This window comes from Ostrea edulis, chromosome 4 (assembly GCF_947568905.1).
Source record: "Ostrea edulis chromosome 4, xbOstEdul1.1, whole genome shotgun sequence".
Lineage (NCBI taxonomy): Eukaryota > Metazoa > Mollusca > Bivalvia > Ostreida > Ostreidae > Ostrea > Ostrea edulis.
The window spans coordinates 16,119,602-16,145,226 of NC_079167.1; the positions used below are offsets into that span (position 1 = coordinate 16,119,602).

At 34.8% G+C, this 25,625-nt stretch overlaps 1 protein-coding gene and 1 long non-coding RNA gene across 6 annotated transcripts in view; one reads left to right on the forward strand and one right to left on the reverse strand.

The window, feature by feature from the left end:
* Positions 1–7,745: 7,745 nt before the first annotated feature.
* LOC125672130 (helicase with zinc finger domain 2-like) overlaps positions 7,746–25,625 on the forward strand; it is a 36,032-nt gene continuing 18,152 nt past the window's right edge. The window contains exons 1-6 of one of the 5 annotated variants that reach the window (XM_056162074.1): positions 7,746–7,852; positions 14,085–14,356; positions 19,572–19,611; positions 19,714–19,793; positions 20,358–20,567; positions 20,857–20,893. In XM_056162074.1, coding sequence (XP_056018049.1) covers positions 14,159–14,356; positions 19,572–19,611; positions 19,714–19,793; positions 20,358–20,567; positions 20,857–20,893 — 565 coding nt within the window. In that variant the 5' untranslated portion in view covers positions 7,746–7,852; positions 14,085–14,158. Of the gene's footprint in view, positions 7,853–10,999; positions 11,106–11,307; positions 11,376–11,796; positions 11,964–14,084; positions 14,357–19,571; positions 19,612–19,713; positions 19,794–20,357; positions 20,568–20,856; positions 20,894–25,625 lie in introns of those variants that run through there. The other 4 variants (XM_056162073.1, XM_056162076.1, XM_056162075.1 and 1 more) reach the window with 4 other exon arrangements.
* LOC130054012 (uncharacterized) lies at positions 9,774–10,687 on the reverse strand. The gene is made up of 2 exons (XR_008802260.1): positions 10,152–10,687; positions 9,774–9,831 (listed from the first exon to the last, which is right to left on the reverse strand). It is a non-coding gene; the product is annotated as an uncharacterized LOC130054012 (long non-coding RNA).

A 25,625-nucleotide genomic window follows, 5' to 3' on the forward strand; every position in this document is an offset into this window, starting at 1 on the left:
AGAGCTATGCATGAGGGAGATAATCCTTAATTCTAAATTTTATAACAGCAATTAAATACTTGTATACATCCGTATTTTCAAGCTAGTAACGAAGTACTTAGCTACTGGGCTGTAGAGACCCTCGGGGACTAACAGTCCACCAGCAGAGGCCTATATATATATACCAGTTGGTAATACTGGTACCACAGTGACCAGACATGATGAGTTCACGCTCTGATTCTTATTCTTTTTTGAGTTAATAACAGAGCCTGCAACATGTAATCCGCTGGAAAAGTGTTTAGCTAGTTTTGTAGTGTAGCTTTAGTGCTTATTGTTAATTATATTTGTGTTTTCTCAATAATGTAATCCTTTCACGTCCTGACGAAGGGACAGGTTGTCCCGAAAATTTGACAATTCCAATTGTTCATGTCGTTGGTCATTCTAGTGCTTTATATAATTATTTTCCCTGACCATTGTATCTATTTAATATAAATCCGACAGTTTTGGATACTGCATGTTGTTGGTTCTTCAGTGCTTTATATAATTATTTTCCCTGACCATTGTATCTATTTAATATAAATCCGACAGTTTTGGATACTGCATGTTGTTGGTTCTTCAGTGCTTTATATATATATATATATATATATGTGTGTGTGTGTGTGTGTGTGTGTGTGTGTGTGTGTGTGTGTGATTAAAAATCAATACAAAATAGGTAGTTGGGTAAACACGGACCCCTGGATATACCAGAGGTGGGATCAGGTGCCTAGGAGGAGTAAGCATCCCCTGTTGACCGGTCACACCCTCCGCGAGCCCTATATCTTCATCAGGTAAACGGAGTTATCTGTAGTCAAAATCAGTGTGCCAAGAACGGCCTAACACTCGGTATAAAACAATTCAGACAGCATTTGACCCAGTGATAGGTTGTAATGGCAAACTATCAAATTATTAAAGATGTGTTTAGACTTTAGTTTTAATTTTGTTACTTTTGATTATATACTTTAAGATTAAAATTTTTCAAAGGTCCAGTATTTCATTGGAAATTGTCTCTAGTATATTCAACTTGGACATGAAAGAAAGCATAAACACATTTCAATATTATTGTTTGTATGATAGTTGCATTAAAAGTTTAAAATACGTTTTATTATCATTTTTTGTTCATTGATACATTTCCAAAAACATAGCTGAAAACAAAAAAGTTGGATTCCTATCAGTATGTAAGTCAAAATAAATGTGTGTCCTATTGCATTTTGCGCCGGTCCCAACCCCCCAATAAATATTGACCGGTCCCTTTTGGTGATCACAATGACTCACTCGACTTTACAGTTTAAAAATCTTTGAAAACTATTTACACTTCTACATAGTTGTACACTATTTAATGTATATTGATATCATTTTGATGCCCAGAGTAGTGCAAATGAGTCCTAATATTTCAAAAATTTCTCGCCCGCCCACCCACCCCCTCCCACACTACCCCTCCCACACTTACCCCCTCGAAGCTTCGTGCCTTGGTGAAACCTTCGGTTTCATCTTTCGGGCCTACACATTGAAATAGTCCTAGCTACCCCCTGTCTAAGTTTGAAGATAGACCGTGAATATGGTAAGACTATCATAGAATGTGGGGATTTCGGAAGCAAGAAATGTACATCGGTTTTCCAAACCTCTTACTTTCAAGGAATTACTACTTTAGCGAATAGTATGACGTAAAAACAATACGGAAACTGATAAACAAAATGGGCAATTACTTTATTCAACTATGGAAATCCAATTGAAATACCTTGAAAAGCATGAGTGCACCTCAACTTTGATTGTAGGGAAGGGTCCTAGATTTTTGTGGTAATTTGATTAAAAAGGTTATAGAGTCTATATACATATCCTCTATTGGATATATGTATAAACTTTCAAAATCGAATTTCGAATGTAAATGACGGGTGTTTACAAGTTGGACATGACGTCAACAATAGGAGAATTTCAAATTACTTTTACCGGACTTTTATACAAGCCTTTACATTTTGATAACCCTGTGAATTTTCGGTTTCTTGAAACGCCATTTTGAGTTAAAATCATTTTTACATGTACACTGTCTAAATAACAGAGCTTAAACAAATTTCCAAAAACGGGTCTGACATGTACCTCAGTTGTCAAGGTAGAACTGATTAGAACTGGTTAGATTATATGAACTTGCACCGGAACTACATGAAAGGTGAAGATAACGAACAGTGATCAATCTCATAACTCCTATAAGCAATACAAAATAGAGTGTTGGGCAAACAGGGATCCCTGGATATACTAGAGGTGGGATCAGGTGCCTAGGAGGAGTAAGCATACTCTGTCGATCGGTCACATCCGCCGTGAGCCTTATATCTTGATCAGGTAAACGTAGGCAACATCAGTGTGCCAAGAACGGCCTAACAATTGATATGAAACACACCACGCAGCTTTCAACCCAATGATAGGTTGTATCGGCAAACTAGATCGTTATAACGACCATAGAATTTGCGAAATATGAAATTGATCACTGCTCGTTATCTTCACCTTTGATATAACAATACCTCCCAGGAGCTTCAGCAGGTATTTAGCTTCAAGGAAACTCTGGATAAAAGGGGAATGATCAAGCCTATTTAAATTCCCATCATCATCTTAGCAATATTATTTCTTTTTGTCATTAACCCGATGCCACATTATGAAATAAAACAAAATTAAATCTATATTTTAATTTATATGTCATTCAACTATAATTATAGTAAAATAGCACAAATACATTGATATATTTAAACCTGACGAATTCTCAGTTCAAGTACTGATCATTCTGGAGTCCTCCAAGAGTGTCCAGAAATGAACAACAGATTAAACCTTCGTCACTCCTCAAATACATACTGCTGTTGCATTTGCTGCTGCATTGAGTTCACACAGATCACCGTCACGAATCATAAATAATCACCCCCTCCTCTCTCAAAATCATTGGAAAGACGGCAGTCGTATTGTCGCTCCTGGTATAACGCTCTTGCCCTCACTTATTTCTTGTTTCGGTATGACATGGTATCGCATTCGAGAACTCATTCTACTAATACTATCACTTGTATCGTCTGCACTGGAAGTGTCGAGGGGTATCAAAACTTCGAAATCACGTGACTGTAGCGTGGAAATTCAGATTTATCGACAACCAATCGCTCGGGAAAGGCGGCTTGAATGTATTACGATCACCGGAAGTATAAAATTTGCATAAAATGGACGCTTCCAACCATTGTGTAGGTCCCTAATTAGTGATTATTAACATGTTTTTAAGCTTACCTCTTCATTTTTAGCAGATATTTTTCGGAAAAAAGACAATAAATGAATTTTTATCGTAGTATTTTGATTTGATATAAAAATGGAGATTAGCTTAATACATTCGAGGTTGTTTTTCTGCTTGCCGGAAAGGCCCGAGAATGTACGATTGATCGACAACATCACTGAGAAAGAGATGTAACGGATGGGAATCGATGATGGGAGTTGCTGTTTGTCTGTTCCTAGTACATTTTGGTTCCTGACCTTTATGTATAGGTTTGAATTTGTTGCACTTTAGCTACAGTTGGTGATGTCTCAATGAGTGAAAAATTCTCCAAGGAACGTAAAACAAAACATATTTGAATTGTCATTTTTATTCTGTGAATATGAAATATTCACCTCGCAGCTCAAATGGTTGATTGTCAAGAGACTGGTTTATGTAGGAAATGTTCAGTTTTGAAACGATAAACATGTACATATGTAACTGGAACTTCTTTACACCGGCATATTGAAGAGAGTGCATCAATGCTTCATGAAATATATTGTAATGATAATATCCTATATACAGAGAAACATTCTAATGAACTTGATTTATGTGAGAATAATGGAACGATCTGACCTCCCTTGGGATGGACTACTCCAAGGGTATATAAACTGCTGCACTGCAGAATCTGGGAGAGTGAACCCATCAAGGTAGAATCACAAGAAACCTTTCTGGGAGTCATCTTCGGCGAACATATGACATTCAAAGCTCAACTCAAAATTAAATGCTGCAAAATTCTCAAGTGTTATGCGTTCTGTTTCAGGCACAAAATTCGGTGCTGACAAACCAACTCTTCTAATGCTCTACAAATCTCTTCTTAGATCTACACTTGACTACGGTTGTCAGGCTTACAACTCAGGTTGCAAGACCTATCTTCAAAGTCTGGACGGGATCCAAACGTCGGCACTCCTAATTGCACTTAGAACTCACCACAGCACAGAAAAAAGCACAGTCCTACTGGAATCGGGAGAACTACCACTTAACCTACGCAGACTCCAACGTTCTCTAAGGTACTGAGTTAGGGTCTCCTCTTACAAAACAAATCCTGCAAATACATTATTGCAAGCACCACATACATACGCATACACTGACACCAAATCCAGCGAAAGGTGGGGGAGGATAGGAGAAATGGACCATTTGGTTACCAAATATGGAAGTATACAAACACTTATGGGCTACCCGAGCCATCAACCAAACAATTGCTACCAATTGCTCCATGGACTTTTCCTTCTACAGTTTGCACCAATATCGGCAGTGCAATCACCGAAAAACACAGTAACCCATTACAAATCAAAGCAAATGCACTGCAACACATAGACATACAATACCAAGGGTTCCAAAAAATCTACACTGATGGAAGCAAATAACCCTCCACAGGCAAAACGGGTGCAGACATCTATGACCCCAGCGGTCCCATAGAGGTGGGGTATAGATGCACGGACAACATCTCTGTCTATTCGACGGATATGGTTGCTCTAATTGCTGCACTCAAATACATTCACAATAAGGGATATCGGAGAACGGTTAGTGCACTACAAACACTTCAAACTAGTAGGCCAGATCTTCTCAACACCATCCTCACCCTCTTGCATTATTCCACACAATACAATCAACACATTCACTTCCAGTGGATACCTTCACATATCGGCATTCAAGGAAACGAGACTGTCGACAACACTGCCACACAAGCACTAGGTCATAACAAGGTTACATATGACATATCGCTAGGGGTCAGAGAAATTTACAGCTCCATACATCGCACTATAATCGGCATCTACAAACAACAGCTAAATTCCAACACCAAACTCATAGCTAAAATCAAATCTAACCCATGCTCAAAACCTCTCAAATATCACTCTAACATACACTATGACAAAATCATCACACGCTTGAGGGTAGGAACAACCAATCTATTGGGCGATTTAGGTCAGTACACCACGCACACAAACAACAAATGTACACCCTGCCAGGTCCCAGAAACAATCGCCCATTACCTTTTCCACTGTCCACTTCACAACCACCACAGAACAAACCTCATACAAACACCACGCAGCAGGAGCCACTCCCTTTGGCCTTCACACTCTGCTAACCATATCCACCTGCAACATTAACCCCATCGTACCAGCAATATTAAACTTTATCACATCCACAGGATATACTAACTATATCTAAGTGTGACTAATTGCTCTTGGCTCGAACTCCGTATCTTATTGTAGAGATGCCCCAGTTGGGGTAGGATTCGACCATTTGTTTTTGGTTGTATCTTCTCTCACTCTCATGATCCTCTATCATCGTAGCGGTTTGTGTGGCGTTGGCACTATGTCAGGTCACAATTTGTCTGCTGACAGTGGTCCGAGATTTAACCCTGAGCCGGTGTCAAATGTCTCATAAATACGCTGCGTCACATCCATACACGCCCATCCCTACATCATTTACTTACACCCTCAACTCTTGAAGTAACGCCTCTGGTGGTAGGAGTGGCTGACAGTTATACATTTTAACCTTTAAGGGCTACTGCACGTATCAGTCACTTCTGCTAACTGTAGTTTCCCGGCTATAACACACACATGCCCACCGCCATTAAAATTTATACACCAAAACACCGAAACATACCATAAACATATCACTTACCCTTGGCAGTTTACGCTTATACCTTTACCCAAATAACATGCCCTCCTCAACTAATTCCTTTTATATAGTGTTTTTAAAAATATAAAACAGATAAAAATTAATAAAAAATAAATAAAAATAATAATAATAATACTAACATGCATGTCTTTCCTTAAAATAACACAAACTACAGCCAACACTCAAACACTGCATTTCTAAATCCTTAATATTAAACTTCCCATTTAGGTCTATTATTAATTTATTTTAATATATCCAGGCATATCCTGGATTGAATATAGGATTCAGAATCCTATTCCCCGTATTATCAATAAGCGTATGCTCCTTAATAGGGTATAAAGCTCTCTGTATTATAGTTTAAATTGAATACACATACACTTATTTATCAAGTAATTCTTTATGCAATAACGCATCGGGGCTAGAGGCCAACTATCTATTAAAGACAGTGGTTTAATGCATCTTCTATGCCTTTCTCATAAAGTTATGGACGTCCGAGCTTGGTTAAACACTTTCGGCCATAAATACATTTGTACACACAACTATCCTTCTGCTTTCGGTCAGTAACTAAAGAAATTTGGGCGACTATCTAAATTATTTAGACAAATTCAAGCACAGAGCTGGTGGGTTTCTGCACTGGATCCGCACCCCCTCCGTACCTCCTTTGCCGCATCCTCAACACAGTCTTCAAGAGGTATAAGGACAACTCGCCCCCAAGACAATTCGCCCTCAAGCGGGACAACTCGCCCCATCTTCGGGACAACTCGCCCCATCTTCGGGACAACTCGCCCCAAAGCTCAAGCTCTCTCTCTCTCTCTCTCTCTCTCTCTCTCTCTCTCTATATATATATATATATATATATATATATATATATATATATATATATATATATATATATTATCACATTTTATTCCTATTTTTGTTATTTTGTTTGTACAAAAATCTACACTTTTAACCCGGTAAAGATGCGTCTTTTTATTTCGTATTTTAAAACGAACGGTGAAATTCTAATAGAATTATACACAAAATAGAAAAATGGTATAATTTTCATAATTCAATATTGATTTGAATCAATAATTGGCCAATGGACAAAGAAACAAAATATGAAATAAATTGATGAATTGAAGAGGGGGTTTAAAAATGCATTTAAAAAAAACAGAACAACCAAAAAAAAAAAAAGGGGGGGGACAAGAAAATCAACGATCATGAATTCCGAATAACTATCAATCATAGATAAAATTAATTACTGATGCAATATGTCACATCGCTCAATTCTTTATCCAAACGAAATAGTAATAATCGGGATCGTGATGCCATAACTCTTCAATAAATTGAATGTTGTTTTCTGGTCAAAATATCACTAAAAAAAACATATACTTTTGATAAATTTTGCAATATTATTTTATAATCTTGTTTATTTAAGTGGTATACATAAAAAATAAACAATTGAAAGGTATCTCGTATGTTTACAACTTTACGAGATATTAACCTTCAGTTACACTTGATAAGAATGTTATGGGTAAAGGAGAGTGCATGTTGATATATTTTCATTTCAAGTATTGAACGCTTCCTTAAGCTTATTCTACAAGTTTTAATAAAGCCACCTTCATTTTTTAATCAACCAACAACTAAAAAAAACGTGTATAGCGTGTCTATAACCTTTAAAATACAGTTACTCTAAATCGATGCATTATTAATACCCGGTATTTTTTCGTTTCAGTCATCTCATTGAAATAGAATGAAATATATAGGCCGCTTATCACTGAGTTCGAACAAAAGTAAACATGATAAATCAATATATGAACCTTCTGTATTATTTTCACAGAATCAAATCCGAAAGCTTAACATGTAAAATACAATGTTTTTAAAAAACGAAATGCATAAAGGATATAAAGTAAAAACCCCAGATAGTATCTAATTCTAAAATGGCCAATGATCAGGGTAAGTAATAAAGAAAATGTAATGTACTTTTTTAAACCTTTATTTGGGGAGATTATTTTTTCGACTTTCTCATCCCATTTGATTTCACCAAATTCGTACCGTGTGGACACCCATGTCGAAAGTTACTTCTTTCTCCCGCGATACGTGGACTGTTTCTGTGTATTTTCTTCATCAAATTGATGTAATGATATACTAGTACTAGTACTTTGACGTTGCTTTTCAATTTTATAATACTTACTGTGACGTCATAGTACTTTCGTGTATGTAGTCGTGCGTTACGTTGCTATGAGAGATAAACACGACTGAAGAAGACCGGTAACACGATCAAAATATTTCTACAAAATGTTTAGAGTTGGTTTTTTCAATATATTTTACTTCGAAAAAAGATACTTTATATATATATAGACCAAATTCATAATTATATATATATATATAATTATGAATTTGGTCTTGATTGTAAAATAATGTTGAGCCTTTTGATTTTCATTAAAGTTCAAAGAATGTTTTACGGGAAATTCAACTTATAGTTTCAAATAAACGCTCGCTGTAAATTAAGAAATGTTAAATATTCAACATTGTAGCTTCAAATCTTTTAAAAGGGAATGGTTCACGTTTTTTTGAGAGTGAAAAATATTTTGTACTTTAGATGTTAAGCGTTAAAAATATAACTCATTCATGTTGATTACCCAAATTTGGACCTTCTGAATGCAAGAATAAGAGCAAGATTTTAGACTTAACTCTGTTATGTAAACAAAGATTCGAGTCTTTTTTAAGTTTACAAACAACTAGTTAAATGTTCTCATTGTTATTTAAAGCATTTTAATTTTGCACAGTCACAAATTTAACTTATGAATAACACATTTTACCTTAAAAAAAAATACTTGAAAACTTAACATGATACATGATAAACTTAAATTGATATCCATTTATTTTGAAAACTTTGTAAACAATATTATTATACTTTCATTTAAAATACTCGAATCTGATTGGTCGAGAAGCATTTGAAAAAACATATTGTTACCCTCTGAGAACAGAAAGCACGCGCCCCAGGGTGATAATATCTAGCAACGGGTAACAGTACTTGACTACGGGTGATATTATAAAAAATTATCACATGCGTCAAATTTATGCGCGAACGGTTCGCCGTAGATTGTTAGACGACGTCATTTGAGCGTTTGTAATAAACAGGAATACCTGCATCGATATACGAAATGTCGTATGACAGTGATTGATCAAATGTCAACAGACGTAAGTTTTTCTGCTTTCCTGTTTACATAACATTCAGTATAATAAAACAAATATTGCATGTAGTTGAGGGTAACATTGAAATTTTCACCCCTCGAGAAAACATTGTCAACCTCGGCTACGCCTCGGTTGACAAAGGTTTTCTCGGGGTGAAAATTTTCAATGTTACCCTCAACTACATACAATATTTATATAATACACCCCAATCTTTGTTTCCACAAATACGGTACTAACTTTCTAAAATTAGCTTCTGTCATAATGCATATTGCTTTATTGTAAAAACCATTTGAACATATTAGATAGTAGATTTTGATCCTTAAAAATAAAAATCAAAATTTGGGGGGAAATCGTAAAACATTCCCTCTAATATGAAAGTTTACTATTCTTCTTTTCATGAAAATTGCATTCGTTAGGCCTAATTTAAGGAAGAAAATTACCAGATTGTACTGGCAAACACATCTTTTCCCTCTTTTCGTTTTTCAATTCTACAGTGTAATTCCGTGTCCACTGCGTATCGTACTATTTTTGTCTTCAACCTCTCAGTGAAAGGTGCATTTCATTTTTTTTTCCATATATGGTGGTGTGCGGTTCTTTGCTGAACATTTGTTTTCAAAAACAGCAAGGTATTTCTGTTACGGGGTTGCAAACCGGTTCTAATGACCACACATACCATCCGTGACAGGTTATGAGTTTATTGAAGAAATAAATCTATTTCTGACATGTAAATAGCAGCTCTGAAACATAATAAACAATTATAAGCATACACAATCACACACCACATAAAATATACAAATACTAGGGAAATAATTTCAATACAATGAACACAAAATTATTCGTCCATTATTTTGTGTAAAGTTTAAGAAAAATTATAAAATAACATTTAAATCTCAAAATGAGGCTCTTTACCCATAATGCATTTAAATATAATAAATCTTATCATTTATGACATTTATGCAAACTAAATGGTAAAGTACACATCGAACACACACAAAAGAAATTCTATGACAAATATAAGTTAGACATCACAGAAATACATACAAAACAATGATCTTACCAGATATATGGTACCAGAGCCAAAATATCAAAAATAGGAAGATAACTGATTTTCAAGGAACCTGTATAAAATATTAATTCTATTTTACTCCTTTGTTAAATATGAAATAAAGTACATAATTTCATTTCTTTCATTCATTAACACATTCACACCAATAAATATGTTAAGATTCATTTTCTTACCTCAAGTCAGAAAAAAAGATGTCAAAAGATATGCAAAGAAAACCACCCTTCAACACTCTGCTAGTGAATACAACTGACTATCTAAAAATCCAACAGAACTCACAAAACCCATGACATATAACCTTTGACACTAAGCTTAGCCAACCAAAATGAATTAAATAGACCATGAACAACAACTGCATGCATGGTTTAATCATAAGGAAAGCCATTAAGGTCATAATTACATTACTACATATCTAAATAGAGAAATATGGAAGACCATTATATAATCCAATAAAAGTTTATGTTTTGCAACTTACATATTTTATTTACACTAAAAATAAAATAAATTATTGATATTAATTCACCCTACTACATTTCGATGACAGTTTCCAGAACAATGGCAATCAAAGTGACATTTCACAGTATTCAGTTTACAATATTATTTTACGATTTTTTTTTCCAGTGTTAAGGACTTGCGAATTATTAATGAGGTTAATTGTAATATTAATTTTTTAACTTTGAATTTGAACGCTTACTCTTTGGCGATTTTAAAATCGTTTCGGAACTATTCTGCAATTTTCTACTACATTACGGGTATTAAGATTTAACCACTTGGGGTTAAATCCATTTTTCAAAGGGAAACGTATATTGATTTGCTGCTCGTTCATGATTCTATCTATTCTCAGATTATTTAATCTTGTATCCACTCGTTCCGCCTTACGGGTACATGGGCGGCATTCTAATTGTTGAGAGGGCATGTTGCAAGACACAGTTAGATTATTCCTGAGCGGTACGCATAGCTTAAATTTTTGTCACACTTCAACTACAGCTGGTGTCGACTCGATGAATGAAAAATTCTCCAAGGGTCGAAAATTTACAAAACATATTTGAATTTATCATTGTTATTCTGTGAAATTAAAATATGCACCTGACGGCTCCGTTGGCTGGTTGCCAAGAGACTGGTTTATTTAAGTAATCTACGTCGTTCAGTTTTTGAAAGTACATGTATATCAAATGATAAAATTGGAGCTTCTAGGTATATCATTTCATAAACTGAAAGGTATTTTTTATATTTACATTTTCAAATCAGTTAAAAACTCAAAGGAATTTCTTAAATATTAACATTCCTTCCGTCAAGTGTATTCATACACTGTACAAAGTGATTAATTTATTTTTAACATTATTGGTAAAGTTTATGAAATATTAACCTTCGGTTACACTAAGTAAATATGTTATGGGCAAAGGAGAGTGTATCTTAATATATTTTCATTTCAAGTATTAAACGCTTCCTTATAGTTCTACAAGTTTTAATGAAGCGACCTCATTTTTTAATCATCCAACAATTTAAAAAAAACGTGTATAGTGTGTCTATAACCTCAAAAATACAGTTCCTCTAAATCGATAACTTGTATTGTTAAAAAATTTTCGTTGCGAAATAGAATATCTATAGGCCGTTTATCAAAAATAAACATAATAGGTCTATATATATATATTCGACCGGGTGCAGTGCACCTTCTGTATTTCATAGAATCAAATCCGAAAGTATAACTTGTAAAACAGGCCGAGAATGTTTTCGAAAAACAACGTGCATAAAGGATAATGTCAAAAAACCCGAGAGTATCTAACTTTAGAATTTTCAATGACCAGGGTAAGTAATAGAAAGAAAATATATTGTAATCATTATTTTTTTTTTTTAAACTTTATTATTTTGGTCGATTTTTTTTTTTTTTTTCAAAATTCTCATCCGATTTGATTTCAACTAAATCGTATTACTATTACATGTATGTGGATACGAAAGTCGAAAACAAAATCGAAAGATCGATTGAGAATCGGATGGCGTCTGATTTTCAGTGTAATAAAGTATCTACTTTGTGCAACCGACTCCTCTCCCACCTCTTACTTGACGCTCCTCAAACTTTGTACAGTTGTTATGGACACATTAAAGTTGTGCATGTGTCTATTTGAAAGTGATCAGACATTTTTTGAAAAATTCACATGTAGTTGAACTTTGTCATTTTTTAAGCATGTCTTGAATAGATGGTACCTATTTTGTGTCATAAACTCCTTTTACACCGCTAACTTGACATTCTTCAAACTTTGAACAGTTGTTATGGAAACATTGAAAATGTGCGTGCGTCTTTTTGAAAGTGATAATTTTTCGAAAAATTTACATGTAGTTGAACTTTGTCAATATATGAAAGGTGAAGATAACGAACAGTGATCAATCAACTATATGTATTTATAATATGTAGGTGTAGTGACGTTGTACATGCAGCTCACGGGATAAGGTCTGTGTGGACTCCGTCTGCTGCCCAGTCATGTTATGCTATAAATAAATATATTTTATACTGTATTTAACCATAAGTTGTGAGTATATCGCATTTATACATGTACATGTGTATGGTTTCCAAACTGAAACAGTATGACAGAACGCTATATATGTCTATCATACATAACATCGCCCATACTTCTCCAAAAACTTTTTGTTCCAGATTGCTTTAACGTCTTTTTAACACTATCTGTATCTGATATATTTGATAAATTCCTCTACAATATCACAAAAATTGGGAAGATTTAGTATTTGTAATACTAAAGTCAAACAATAATCGAAAGACATTGCTTCACCAAGTACCCGTCCATATAGATACCAACTTAATAGTGTGCTTATGTTTGTCTCTATGTCATGTTTGTTAAATGGTGAGAATGTTTTTTCTACTCTTTCAATGTTTAATTCCCGTTCGTGGTTGTTAATTCTTGTTTTGTAAGTTTATTATCTGTGGTAATCTATTATGAATCTTTGGGGATCCTACACGAAGTTTTACATGTCTCTTATTTTCTACTTTGCAATGTGAATTTTTAAAGAAAGCCTTCTTTTTTTTGGGGTCTTTATTTTAGTTTTGTTAATTATTTATTACTGGAGTGACATGTCAGGGGTGAATTTATTGCCAAAATGTACTTTCGGTAGTGTATCGGGCCTCCATAACCGTTAATTTTGTTGGGGAGTATTTTAATAAATACCACTTGGCATACATTCTGATAATAATAACGTTGACAGTGTGTGACAGGGCGTCCTAGTAAATACTACATAGGAATACGTGAATGTGGAAGGTTCAAACAGAAACAATAATCCCAAAACTGTGTGTATGCTTAATGTATCTACCGGTGATTCAGACATCTGTGTACTGATATCTTATGTAGGAAATCACTTATCGAGAACTTGTGTACACTTCAAAAGTCTATTCAATGTTCAATTATTTACCTGATTAATGTAAAGGCTCATGGTGGATGTGACCGGTCGACAGGGAATGCTTACTCCTTCTAGTCACCTGATCCCACCTCTGGTGTGTCCAGGAGTCCGTGTTTGCCCAACTACCTATTTTGTATTACTTGTAGGAGTTATGAGATTGATCACTGTTCGTTATCTTCACCTTTCATATGCATATATAGACAAAATAATATAAAAAAAAGTGCTGAATATACACATGTACTTCTCATATATATGAGTATAATGATTTTTTTTTAATCATTTCATTTTCTTGATTAATGAAATAAAGATATTTTGATTTTTTTACTCGTCCGTGTACAATGATCTAATCTTAAAATACTTTGAAATGATACGATTGATAAACCTGAATTAATTGTTGAAGTTGTCAAGGAAATTTGCATGGATTTGTTTTTTAAGTTTGATTAAGGATGTTGAGTAGCCTAAATCATTACCATACTATATAATTTAGCATTCACTGAGGTTAGGTGTTTCTGTTATTTCTAGTAAGCATGCGATGGTCAACTCAGTATTCCGTTATTCTACACCAATATCAAAAATAGGACCGACAAATTCAAGGCATGGAAACAGACGACGATTGGGTGAAATTTTTCCAAGCCGCATTGGTTTGCATTCAGGAAAGAAATGACCCTGAAAAAGCTTTGAAGTTCTGCAGACAGCTGTACGATTCTGGACGGGAGTATTACTCCGGATTGGAGAATGAACGCGTTGCCTGGGAAATATACAACCATTGCTTGTATCTTCTAAATGAGAGACAGGTAAGTGGATTGAATAGCAGTTTCATTCAAGAAAAGTTTTGTAGAAAACTGGGGGGGGGGGGGGGGCGGATTAAATATAAACATGTATTGTGTTTTCTTATAATGCAAGGAGGCTATTAAAGTTTGTACCTGTAAAATGAAGGGTTTAAGATGAAAACAGTAAAAAATAATTGAATATAGCGATATATATATATATATATATATATATATATATATATATATATATATATATAGTGCTTTATATATTAATTAATTGATTATCACATGTATCGTTTAGATCCTAGGGGTAAACGTAAGGTTGGGTGTTATAATTTTTTGTTTGTGCTTTATATTAAATATTCTGTACAATTGCATCGAGAGATCCACTCTCCTTATAAAATATCTTAAACACTGAATGACACAGCGACTGTGTGAGATTGCATCAGTGTGTATAAGTAGCGCTTTAGGAGCATAACAAAACTTCCTTTTATAGGGAAGTCGTTGTGGCCGAGTGGACTTACGCACTGGTTTGACAATCTTGCTAGGCGGTGAGTGCCGTACGTCGCTGGTTCGACCCCGGGCTGGTGCGAAAATTTTCAGTACCTAGTTGTGATTATTTAGTGATATATATATATATATGTTTGTGTGTATGTATGTGTATATATATATATATATATATATATATATATATATCCAAAATTGAAATAGAGTCTCAGTAATCGGATACTAATATTTAAAAAATATGAAAAGAAAACACAAAAATCCTCCGTAAAGCTTTAGCGCTTTCATTACATGTTCAGAAGCTTTACAAAAATGTATACATAGCAGTATCATAGTAACAGTGATTATGACGTCAAAGTAAGCGGAACGTTAAATGTCTATATTGTGACGTCATGGATAATGTACAACACTGATCTGGAAAAAATACGGGAAAATCATAGGCAATTATAATAATAATATTCAGACACACACTGTAGAACCTTAATATTCAGACACAAACTGTACAACCTTAATATTCAGACACACACTGTAGAACCTTAATATTCAGACACACTGTAGAACCTTAATATTCAGACACACTGTAGAACCTTAATATTCAGACACACTGTAGAACCTTAATATTCAGACACAAACTGTAGAACCTTAATATTCAGACACACACTGTAGAACCTTAATATTCAGACACACTGTAGAACCTTAATATTCAGACACACACTGTACAACCTTAATATTCAGACACAAACTGTAGAACCTTAATATTCAGACACAAACTGTAGAATCTTAATATTCAGATACACACTGTAGAACCTTAATATTCAGACACACACTGTACAACCTTAATATTCAGACACACTATAGAACCTTAATATTCAGACACAAACTGTAGAACCTTAATATTCAGACACAAACTGTAGAACCTTAATATTCAGACACACACTGTAGAACCTTAATATTCAGACACACACTGTAGAACCTTAATATTCAGACACACTATAGAACCTTAATATTCAGACACACTGTAGAACCTTAATATTCAGACACACACTGTAGAACCTTAATATTCAGACACAAACTGTAGAACCTTAACATTCAAACACACACTGTAGAACCTTAATATTCCGACACACACTGTAGAACCTTAATATTCAGACACACTGTAGAACCTTAATATTCAGACACACACTGTAGAACCTTAATATTCAGACACACACTGTAGAACCTTAATATTCAGACACAAACTGTACAACCTTAATATTCAGACACAAACTGTAAAACTTTGATATTCAAAAACACTGTAGAATCTTAATATTCAGACACACACTGTACAACCTTAATATTCAGACACACACTGTAGAACCTTAACATTCAGACACAAACTGTAGAACCTTAATATTCAGACAAACTATAGAACCTTAATATTCAGACACAAACTGTAGAACCTTAATATTGAGACACACACTGTAGAACCTTAATATTCAGACACAAACTGTAGAACCTTAATATTCAGACACAAACTGTAGAATCTTAATATTCAGATACACACTGTAGAACCTTAATATTCAGACACACACTGTACAACCTTAATATTCAGACACACTATAGAACCTTAATATTCAGACACAAACTGTAGAACCTTAATATTCAGACACAAACTGTAGAACCTTAATATTCAGAAACACACTGTAGAACCTTAATATTCAGACACATACTGTAGAACCTTAATATTCAGACACACACTGTAGAACCTTAATATTCAGACACACACTGTAGAACCTTAATATTCAGACACACTATAGAACCTTAATATTCAGACACACTGTAGAACCTTAATATTCAGACACAAACTGTAGAATCTTAATATTCAGACACAAACTGTAGAACCTTAATATTCAGACACACACTGTAGAACCTTAATATTCAGACACACTGTAGAACCTTAATATTCAGACACAAACTGTAGAACCTTAATATTCAGACACAAACTGTAGAACCTTAATATTCAGACACACACTGTAGAACCTTAATATTCAGACACAAACTGTAGAACCTTAATATTCAGACACACACTGTAGAACCTTAATATTCAGACACACTGTAGAACCTTAATATTCAGACACACACTGTAGAACCTTAATATTCAGACACACACTGTAGAACCTTAATATTCAGACACACACTGTAGAACCTTAATATTCAGACACAAACTGTAGAACCTTAATATTCAGACACAAACTGTAGAACCTTAATATTCAGACACAAACTGTAGAATCTTAATATTCAGATACACACTGTAGAACCTTAATATTCAGACACACACTGTACGACCTTAATATTCAGACACACACTGTAGGACCTTAATATTCAGACACACACTGTAGAACCTTAATATTCAGACACACACTGTAGAACCTTAATATTCAGACACAAACTGTAGAACCTTAATATTCAGACACAAACTGTAGAATCTTAATATTCAGATACACACTGTAGAACCTTAATATTCAGACACACACTGTACAACCTTAATATTCAGACACACACTGTAGAACCTTAATATTCAGACACACACTGTAGAACCTTAATATTCAGACACACACTGTAGAACCTTAATATTCAGACACAAACTGTAGAACCTTAATATTCAGACACAAACTGTAGAACCTTAATATTCAGACACACACTGTAGAACCTTAATATTCAGACACATACTGTAGAACCTTAATATTCAGATACACACTGTAGAACCTTAATATTCAGACACACACTGTACAACCTTAATATTCAGACACACTATAGAACCTTAATATTCAGACACACTGTAGAACCTTAATATTCAGACACACTGTAGAACCTTATTATTCAGACACAAACTGTAGAACCTTAATATTCAGACACACACTGTAGAACCTTAATATTCAGACACACACTGTAGAACCTTAATATTCAGACACACACTGTAGAACCTTAATATTCAGACACAAACTGTAGAACCTTAATATTCAGACACACACTGTACAACCTTAATATTCAGACACAAACTGTAAAACTTTGATATTCAAAAATACTGTAAAATCTTAATATTCAGACTCACACTGTAGAACCTTAATATTCAGACACACACTGTAGAACCTTAATATTCAGACACAAACTGTAGAACCTTAATATTCAGACAAACTATAGAACCTTAATATTCAAACACAAACTGTAGAACCTTAATATTCAGACACACACTGTAGAACCTTAATATTCAGACACACTGTAGAACCTTAATATTCAGACACAAACTGTAGAACCTTAATATTCAGACACACACTGTAGAACCTTAATATTCAGACACACTATAGAACCTTAATATTCAGACCCAAACTGTAGAACCTTAATATTCAGACCCAAACTGTAGAACCTTAATATTCAGACACACACTGTAGAACCTTAATATTCAGACACAAACTGTAGAACCTTAATATTCAGACACACACTGTAGAACCTTAATATTCAGACACAAACTGTAGAATCTTAATATTCAGACACACACTGTACAACCTTAATATTCAGACACACATTGTAGAACCTTAATATTCAGACACACACTGTAGAACCTTAATATTCAGACACAAACTGTAGAACCTTAACATTCAGACACACACTGTAGAACCTTAATATTCAAACACAAACTGTAGAACCTTAATATTCAGACACACACTGTAGAACCTTAATATTCAGACACACTGTAGAACCTTAATATTCAGACACACTATAGAACCTTAATATTCAGACACACACTGTAGAACCTCAATATTCAGACACAAACTGTAGAACCTTAATATTCAGACACACTGTAGAACCTTAATATTCAGACACAAACTGTAGAACCTTAATATTCAGACACACACTGTAGAACCTTAATATTCAGACACACACTGTAGAACCTTAATATTCAGACACACACTGTAGAACCTCAATATTCAGACACACACTGTAGAACCTTAATATTCAGACACACACTGTAGAACCTTAATATTCAGACACAAACTGTAGAACCTTAATATTCAGACACACTGTAGAATCTTAATATTCAGACGCACTGTACATAGAACCTTAATATTCCGACACACACTGTGAGCAACAGCCTCAGTCGTCAGTCCAGTCCAGCACTGAAGAATTATGTAGATGACCTTAATCTGGTCTACACCTCTTGTGACTGAGTGAAGCCTATTGAAGCTAATTTAGAGTGCTGACTGCCCTGCTAAGGACCTCGCAACACGAAGTATCTTATAGGTGGACAGGACAGCTACAAATGTTTGTCGCTTTATTCATGTCACCAAAATACCTCAGTATATCCTGTTACGCTACAAAATGTGCAATAGAGATAAGTAGTCTCGAAGAATTTACACTGTACCAAGTGCGATGTTTGGTTTGAAAATTGCACTATAGAACATGGAAGGTGACTGCTTAAAAACCCGGAATATTACAATTAATCCGAAACTATCCGTTTGAAATACAGAATATTGCATATGACTACCACAAGGATAAAAGCACATAATGAGACTCCAGAGCAAGAGTACGTATTGAACGCAAGGAGAAATACTCCGAAATACTTTGGATAATGCACATTTTTGCAAATTTCTACTTCTCAGAGTAGACAAAAGGCATCATCATATTCACTAATAGAAAATGGAGTGTTTCGTAATACTGTATAATGACGTAATGAATGTTTTATTTCTTTTATCGACAGGTCTGTGATCCATTCTTAATGACCAAGTGCTTTTACAGAGGTAACGAGAAAATATGTTTTGAGTTTTTCACCTCTGTAACCATGCCGAGTTAATGTATTGCATATGAGAAAATTGGTTTACTCCTGATATTGTAACTTACAGTGAAACTTCTTTCCTCAAACAACGAGGATCCCACCAATGTCTGGTTACCAGTCTTGAACACTCCAAGTGTTTCTTTGGCGGTAAGATATAGGTTTTCCTGAATTAAACTATCGATTACAGTTCGGTTTTAGAATGTATACAATTAAGAGTTAAGGTCATAGGATACTCAAGATTCTGGACACATCAAATGAAGTAGGATTTTGCAGTTTTTACGTGGTGGTTTTTTTTTTTTTTGTTTTTTTTTATATATATAAAACAACAATATTAAAGTAAATCGGTTATCAATACGTGAAATGCAACAATAAAAGACTCTTTTGAAGGATTTGAATTTTTGGGTAATATTTTCTATTGAATTTTTAAGTAAAGGTTTGTGAATAATAAAAATAAAGGGTCTCTTGGGAAAATTTTGTGCTATATCTGGGTTTTAACTATAAATATTTGTAAATATTTTGATAAAATTCTTAAGTTCTTTATTTACTTACATGCTTGTATACATGAGTAAATTGTATGTAAATAAGTCAAAAGGCTTAATTATCATAATAATGATATAGGTAAAAATGCAATGATATGTGATTTATTTTGCGGTAAATATCTCGAGTGAGTACCTTATAATTAGATGTAATATACAATGCTTATTCTGAAAGAGAAAACTCGGGTTACTGAGAGACATACAAGAAATAATCGATGAGTACTCGGAAGAAGAACACCCCATTGTGTGGCACTGCACGATGGAGTTGAGAATTTCCTATGAACATCTACTGAGTCGCCATAGCAGTCAGGAAGGGGCCACTGAACTTATACAGAGAGAATTCTTGAAATTCTTTATTCATGGTGGCTGGAAACTCCTTCGCAAGGTACATAGCTTTTTGTGTATACATGTATAAAGATTAAGTCTGAATCAACAACATCGATATAAACACACAAAAAATCTACGTAAGCAGGAACAAAACTATTCTTTTAAAAAAGACACACACACCCCTCAAAGACCATGACTTCAAAGTGAATGACAAACACATATCCATTCATATTTGTTACCTGTTGAAGTGCTTCAGTTGAAACCTCCATGATAGTTGTGGTGCATGTTGTAGGCAAACTAATTTTTTTATTAAACATTTCTCACTATATGCATACTTTTATATTCAGAATTTGGCTGAACTGGTGTGCAGAATGTGCATAAAATGTGAGTCACATATCATATTCATTTCAATACATATTCTTTAAAGAACCGATTGCATATCATAGAATGGATGATTTTTATACAATTTACTTTCAAAAGAAATTTAAAAACAAACACTTACTTTGTACATAAGCAATGGTACGCGGTGGTACTAGATTCCTACTGGTGAGACGTGCTAATAATCTACTTCTAACTCTGTATCAAACCCTTTAGTACACTTGTGACAATCTGTAACAATTTCATAAGACAACATATGGTACCTTTTCACGTAAATCATTAAAATTCACCGACTTGAATGGTTTTTGCCTGTAAGTGATTTGTACTACATGTTTATGCTTTTTGTTGCAAAACATCACGTTAGATTCTATGAGTGTATTTATCTACGGATATACAATTCTTCAGGGGATGCTTACTCCTCCTTGGCACCTGATCCCACCTCTGGTGTGTCCAGGGGTCCATGTTTGCCCAACTATCTATTTTGTATTGCTTATAGGAGTTATGAGATTGATCACTGTTCGTTATCTTCACCCTGCATGAATAAGATCTCTCCTCCTTCTTGCTTCTCCTTGATCCCGAATTGCATTAATAAATTTTGTTGCACTTGCTGTGTCATGATTTTGGCTTCCCTGTCCGTTCGTCTATCAGTTGGTCTTTTCCTGTCTGGGTTCCATCTTTCTCGGTGATAGGTGTAGGATATTAAAACTTTTAAGTTAATGCATCTTGGGGGAAAGTGGCATGGTGTCGATTACTAAAACTAGGTTCACTGTGACCTCCTTCTGGAATATTAAGGCTAAACATGTCTGGATCACATATTTCGCACTACAACCCCTAGGATCATCAAACTTGGTAATTTGATTGATCTTGGTGGAAGGTTTGTGTTGAATAAAAACTAGGATATTGTGGCATATACACGTTGTGTCCAGATCATGCATGTATTAGTAGGACATGTGACATGCATATAAAATTAATTTGCTTGAAGTTCACAATATAAGCAATCCGAATTGTACGGGTGATGTTGATTTTAGATCCGTGCGTTTTAAGGGTAGCCTTCTTTAATTTTTATTACTATTTTTCTCTGTTTTTCGCATTTTCCTTGATATGGGGCGAATTAAATTGATTTAAATGACAGGTGTAGATAACGAACAGTTATCAATCTCATAATTCCTATAAGGAATACAAAATAAAGGGTTGGGAAAACACGGACCACTGGACATACCAGAGGTGGAATCGGGTGGCCAGGAGGAATAAGCATCCCCTGTCGACCGGTCATACCCGCCATAAGCCCTATGTCTTGATCAGGTAAACAGAGTAATCAGTAGTCAAAATCAGTGCCAAGAACGTCTTAACTATCGGTATGAAACACGTCAGACAGTATCTGACCTAAAGATAGGTTGTATTGGCAAACTAGATCATTATAATGACCATAGAATTTTCGAAATGCTGACTTTAAACGAGACTATTGAAATCCCTGTAACATTAACTTGTTTATCAGTAGCCTGCCTCGATTTAAAAATTGATTATACGTAAAAAAAAAAAAAAAAAAAAAAAAAAAGCTATTACGTTTCGAATCAGTTGAGATCACACAAACAATCCTACATTAAGCACCCCTTTTCGTAGACAACGAGAAGATCACTGGATGGGGACCCTAGGCACTGCATTTCCATATGGATGCAATGATAATGTATATGATGTGGGAAATTTGACTAGTCCACAAGGAAATAAAGTTAATGTGATGGGACTCTTTCCCAATACCCAAAGACGAAAACGCAGTCACGGACATCGTTCATATAAAAGACCAAGTATAAATTATGTCACGTTTGATTCACTTTTGCCTCACGTCAACAGACAATTGGGTCCACATCATATTCGTACAAAACTTTACTCTATTCCATTGAGGGTTTTACATACGTTATTTGAAGAAGCTATGGCTAGTCTATACTTGGATTTTTCAACACCTGAATATAGACTCAACTCTATGATTATGGATGTTGCCTACCACAGGCTCTATAAACCAGCACGGACCCTGGATGATATTCCTTCCAAATCATGCCGTCAGTTCCTTAAGCTCAAATTTACAAACAAAGGAATAGATGCCGTCAACATAAGCAACATTCTTCGTCATAAAAGGGTTCAGTCGTGTATTCCAACTTATTTCAAGTTCAAGTCTACACCCTGTATTTCCTACAGCTATACTTCTACTATTGTATCCAAACTTTTTAATTATAAACAAACTTTGCAGTGCTTAGATATAGACCATCTTATACGTAATCCACCAACATGTTCTTGTTCTTCATCTTCTTTCAACTACAGTCCAGCTGGACATGTCATTACTGGTGATGTTAATATAGTTGAAAATGAGGACCTCAAATCACTTATTCTTAAAGGTTCTAAATACAGAGAACCTCGGTCTTTTAATTGACGACAGAACTTCATCTCTATTATGAGTTCTGTCGAAGATTATGCCAGACGATGGGCTAAATATGAAAAACAAGAACTTGATACATTGTCAGAATGGGTTAAAAGCATAAGAGGGATATTAAAATCCCGCATTAGACACATGAAAACAAAAGTCCGTACCATCTATCCTTCTGTGTTTAGTAAACCAGAAGTGATAAAAGAATTAGATAGGTTACATGAGGAATATGTTTTGGTTCTAGCTGACAAAGCTAGTAACAACATTGTCTTTGTTTGTAAGGCTCATTATTACAACTGTATTTTAAACGAACTTGGCATTAATTCCACTTTTGGTAATCATACTTATACTCCAACTGCCCTTTCAAAAGACGAAATTCTTCAAAACCATGCTTCAGTTTTAGACACATTTAATATTCCAGTCAATGGGTCGAATGAATATGAGTTACCGTACCTATACTGGATTCCTAAACTACATAAAAACCCTTACAAACAAAGATACATTGCTGGATCCAGTAAGTGCTCTACCAAGCCCCTATCTTTGCTCCTCACGAAAATGTTAACAGCTGTGAAGGAGAAACTTCAAACTTACTGTGCGACTACATATGCCAGAAGTGGTGTTAATCAAATGTGGATTCTAAAAAATTCTACAGTACTTTTAGTAAACTTGAAATCACAGAATTTTTCCCAAATCAATAGCATTAAAACCTATGACTTTTCAACACTATACACGACCATTCCCCACGATAAATTAAAGACTAGACTTTTTGACATCATAGACAGTTGCTTCTTCAACAAAAACGGAAAACGGAAATATTCATATCTAGTGATCAGTCATTCAAAAACTTACTTTGTTAAACACCACTCTGATTCCACGCACAAGTACTCTGAAGTTGAAATAAAAAATATGCTAGAGTTCCTCATTGACAATATCTTCGTGGTCTTTGGTGATCAGGTCTTCCAACAGTCTGTTGGAATTCCCATGGGCACGAATTGTGCTCCTTTGTTAGCTGACCTGTTTTTATATTCATATGAAGCAGAATTTATTCAAAAACTTCTACGTGAGAAGAAAAAATCTCTCGCTGTGACCTTCAATTCGACTTTTAGATATATCGATGACGTTTTGTCTATTAACAATGATAGCTTTCATTCATATGTCGATTTGATATATCCGTGTGAGGTGGAAATAAAGGACACCACAGAGTCGTCTACTTCTGCTTCATACTTAGATATTTTATTGAAAGTAGACATTAACGGCCAACTAACAACTCAACTGTATGACAAACGGGATGATTTCAGCTTCTCCATCGTCAACTTTCCACATTTATGTAGCAATATTCTATTATCATCTGCATATGGTGTTTATATATCTCAACTGATTCGATATGCAAGAGCTTGTTCTGGGTATAGTCAGTTTTTAAATCGAGGTAAGCTACTGACAAACAAGTTGATGGTACAGGGATTTCAACAGTCTCGATTGAAGTCAGCATTTCGCAAATTCTATGGTCGTTATAACGATCTAGTTCGTCAATACAATCTCGCATTGGGTCAAATGCTGTCTGACGTGTTTCATACCGATTGTTAAGACGTTCTTGGCACACTGATTTTGACTGCGGATAACTCCGTTTACCTGATCAGGATATGGGGCTCACGGCGGGTGTGACCGGTCAACAGGGGATGCTTACTCCTCCTAGGCACCTGATCCCACCTCTGGTGTGTCCAGGGGTCCGTGTTTGCCCAACTATCTATTTTGTATTGCTTGTAGGAGTTATGAGATTGATCACTGTTCGTTATCTTCACCTTGCATATATACACACTATATGCAGGTGATAATGGAATATTGCTACATAAATATGGAAAGTTGACGATAGAGAAACTGAAATCATCTCGTTTGTCATAAAGTTTAGTCGTTAGTTTCCATTGATATTTTCAATAACATATCCACATACGAAGCAGATGTGGATGACTCTATGGTGTCTTTCATATCGAATCCATTTATTCTTTTTTCAAAGATCTGGTATGATATAATTCAAAATTGAAAATAAAGTACCGGTAAATATACCTACATACAAACATTCATATATAAATACCAAGGATAACCCATGAAAGCTCGAAAGCTATTTCCAATGAGGTCATTTGACGCACGGATGTTCGCGCTAGGGGGTCATTTATGTGGGAGGAAACCGGAATACCCGGAGGAAACCCACATATACGAGCGGGCGACCACCATGCCCTCTCACATACAATCACTGCCAATTACGGGAATCGAACTCAGGTTGCAGTGGTGAGAAGCGAGAGCGCTACCCGGACACCCTTTATTGCT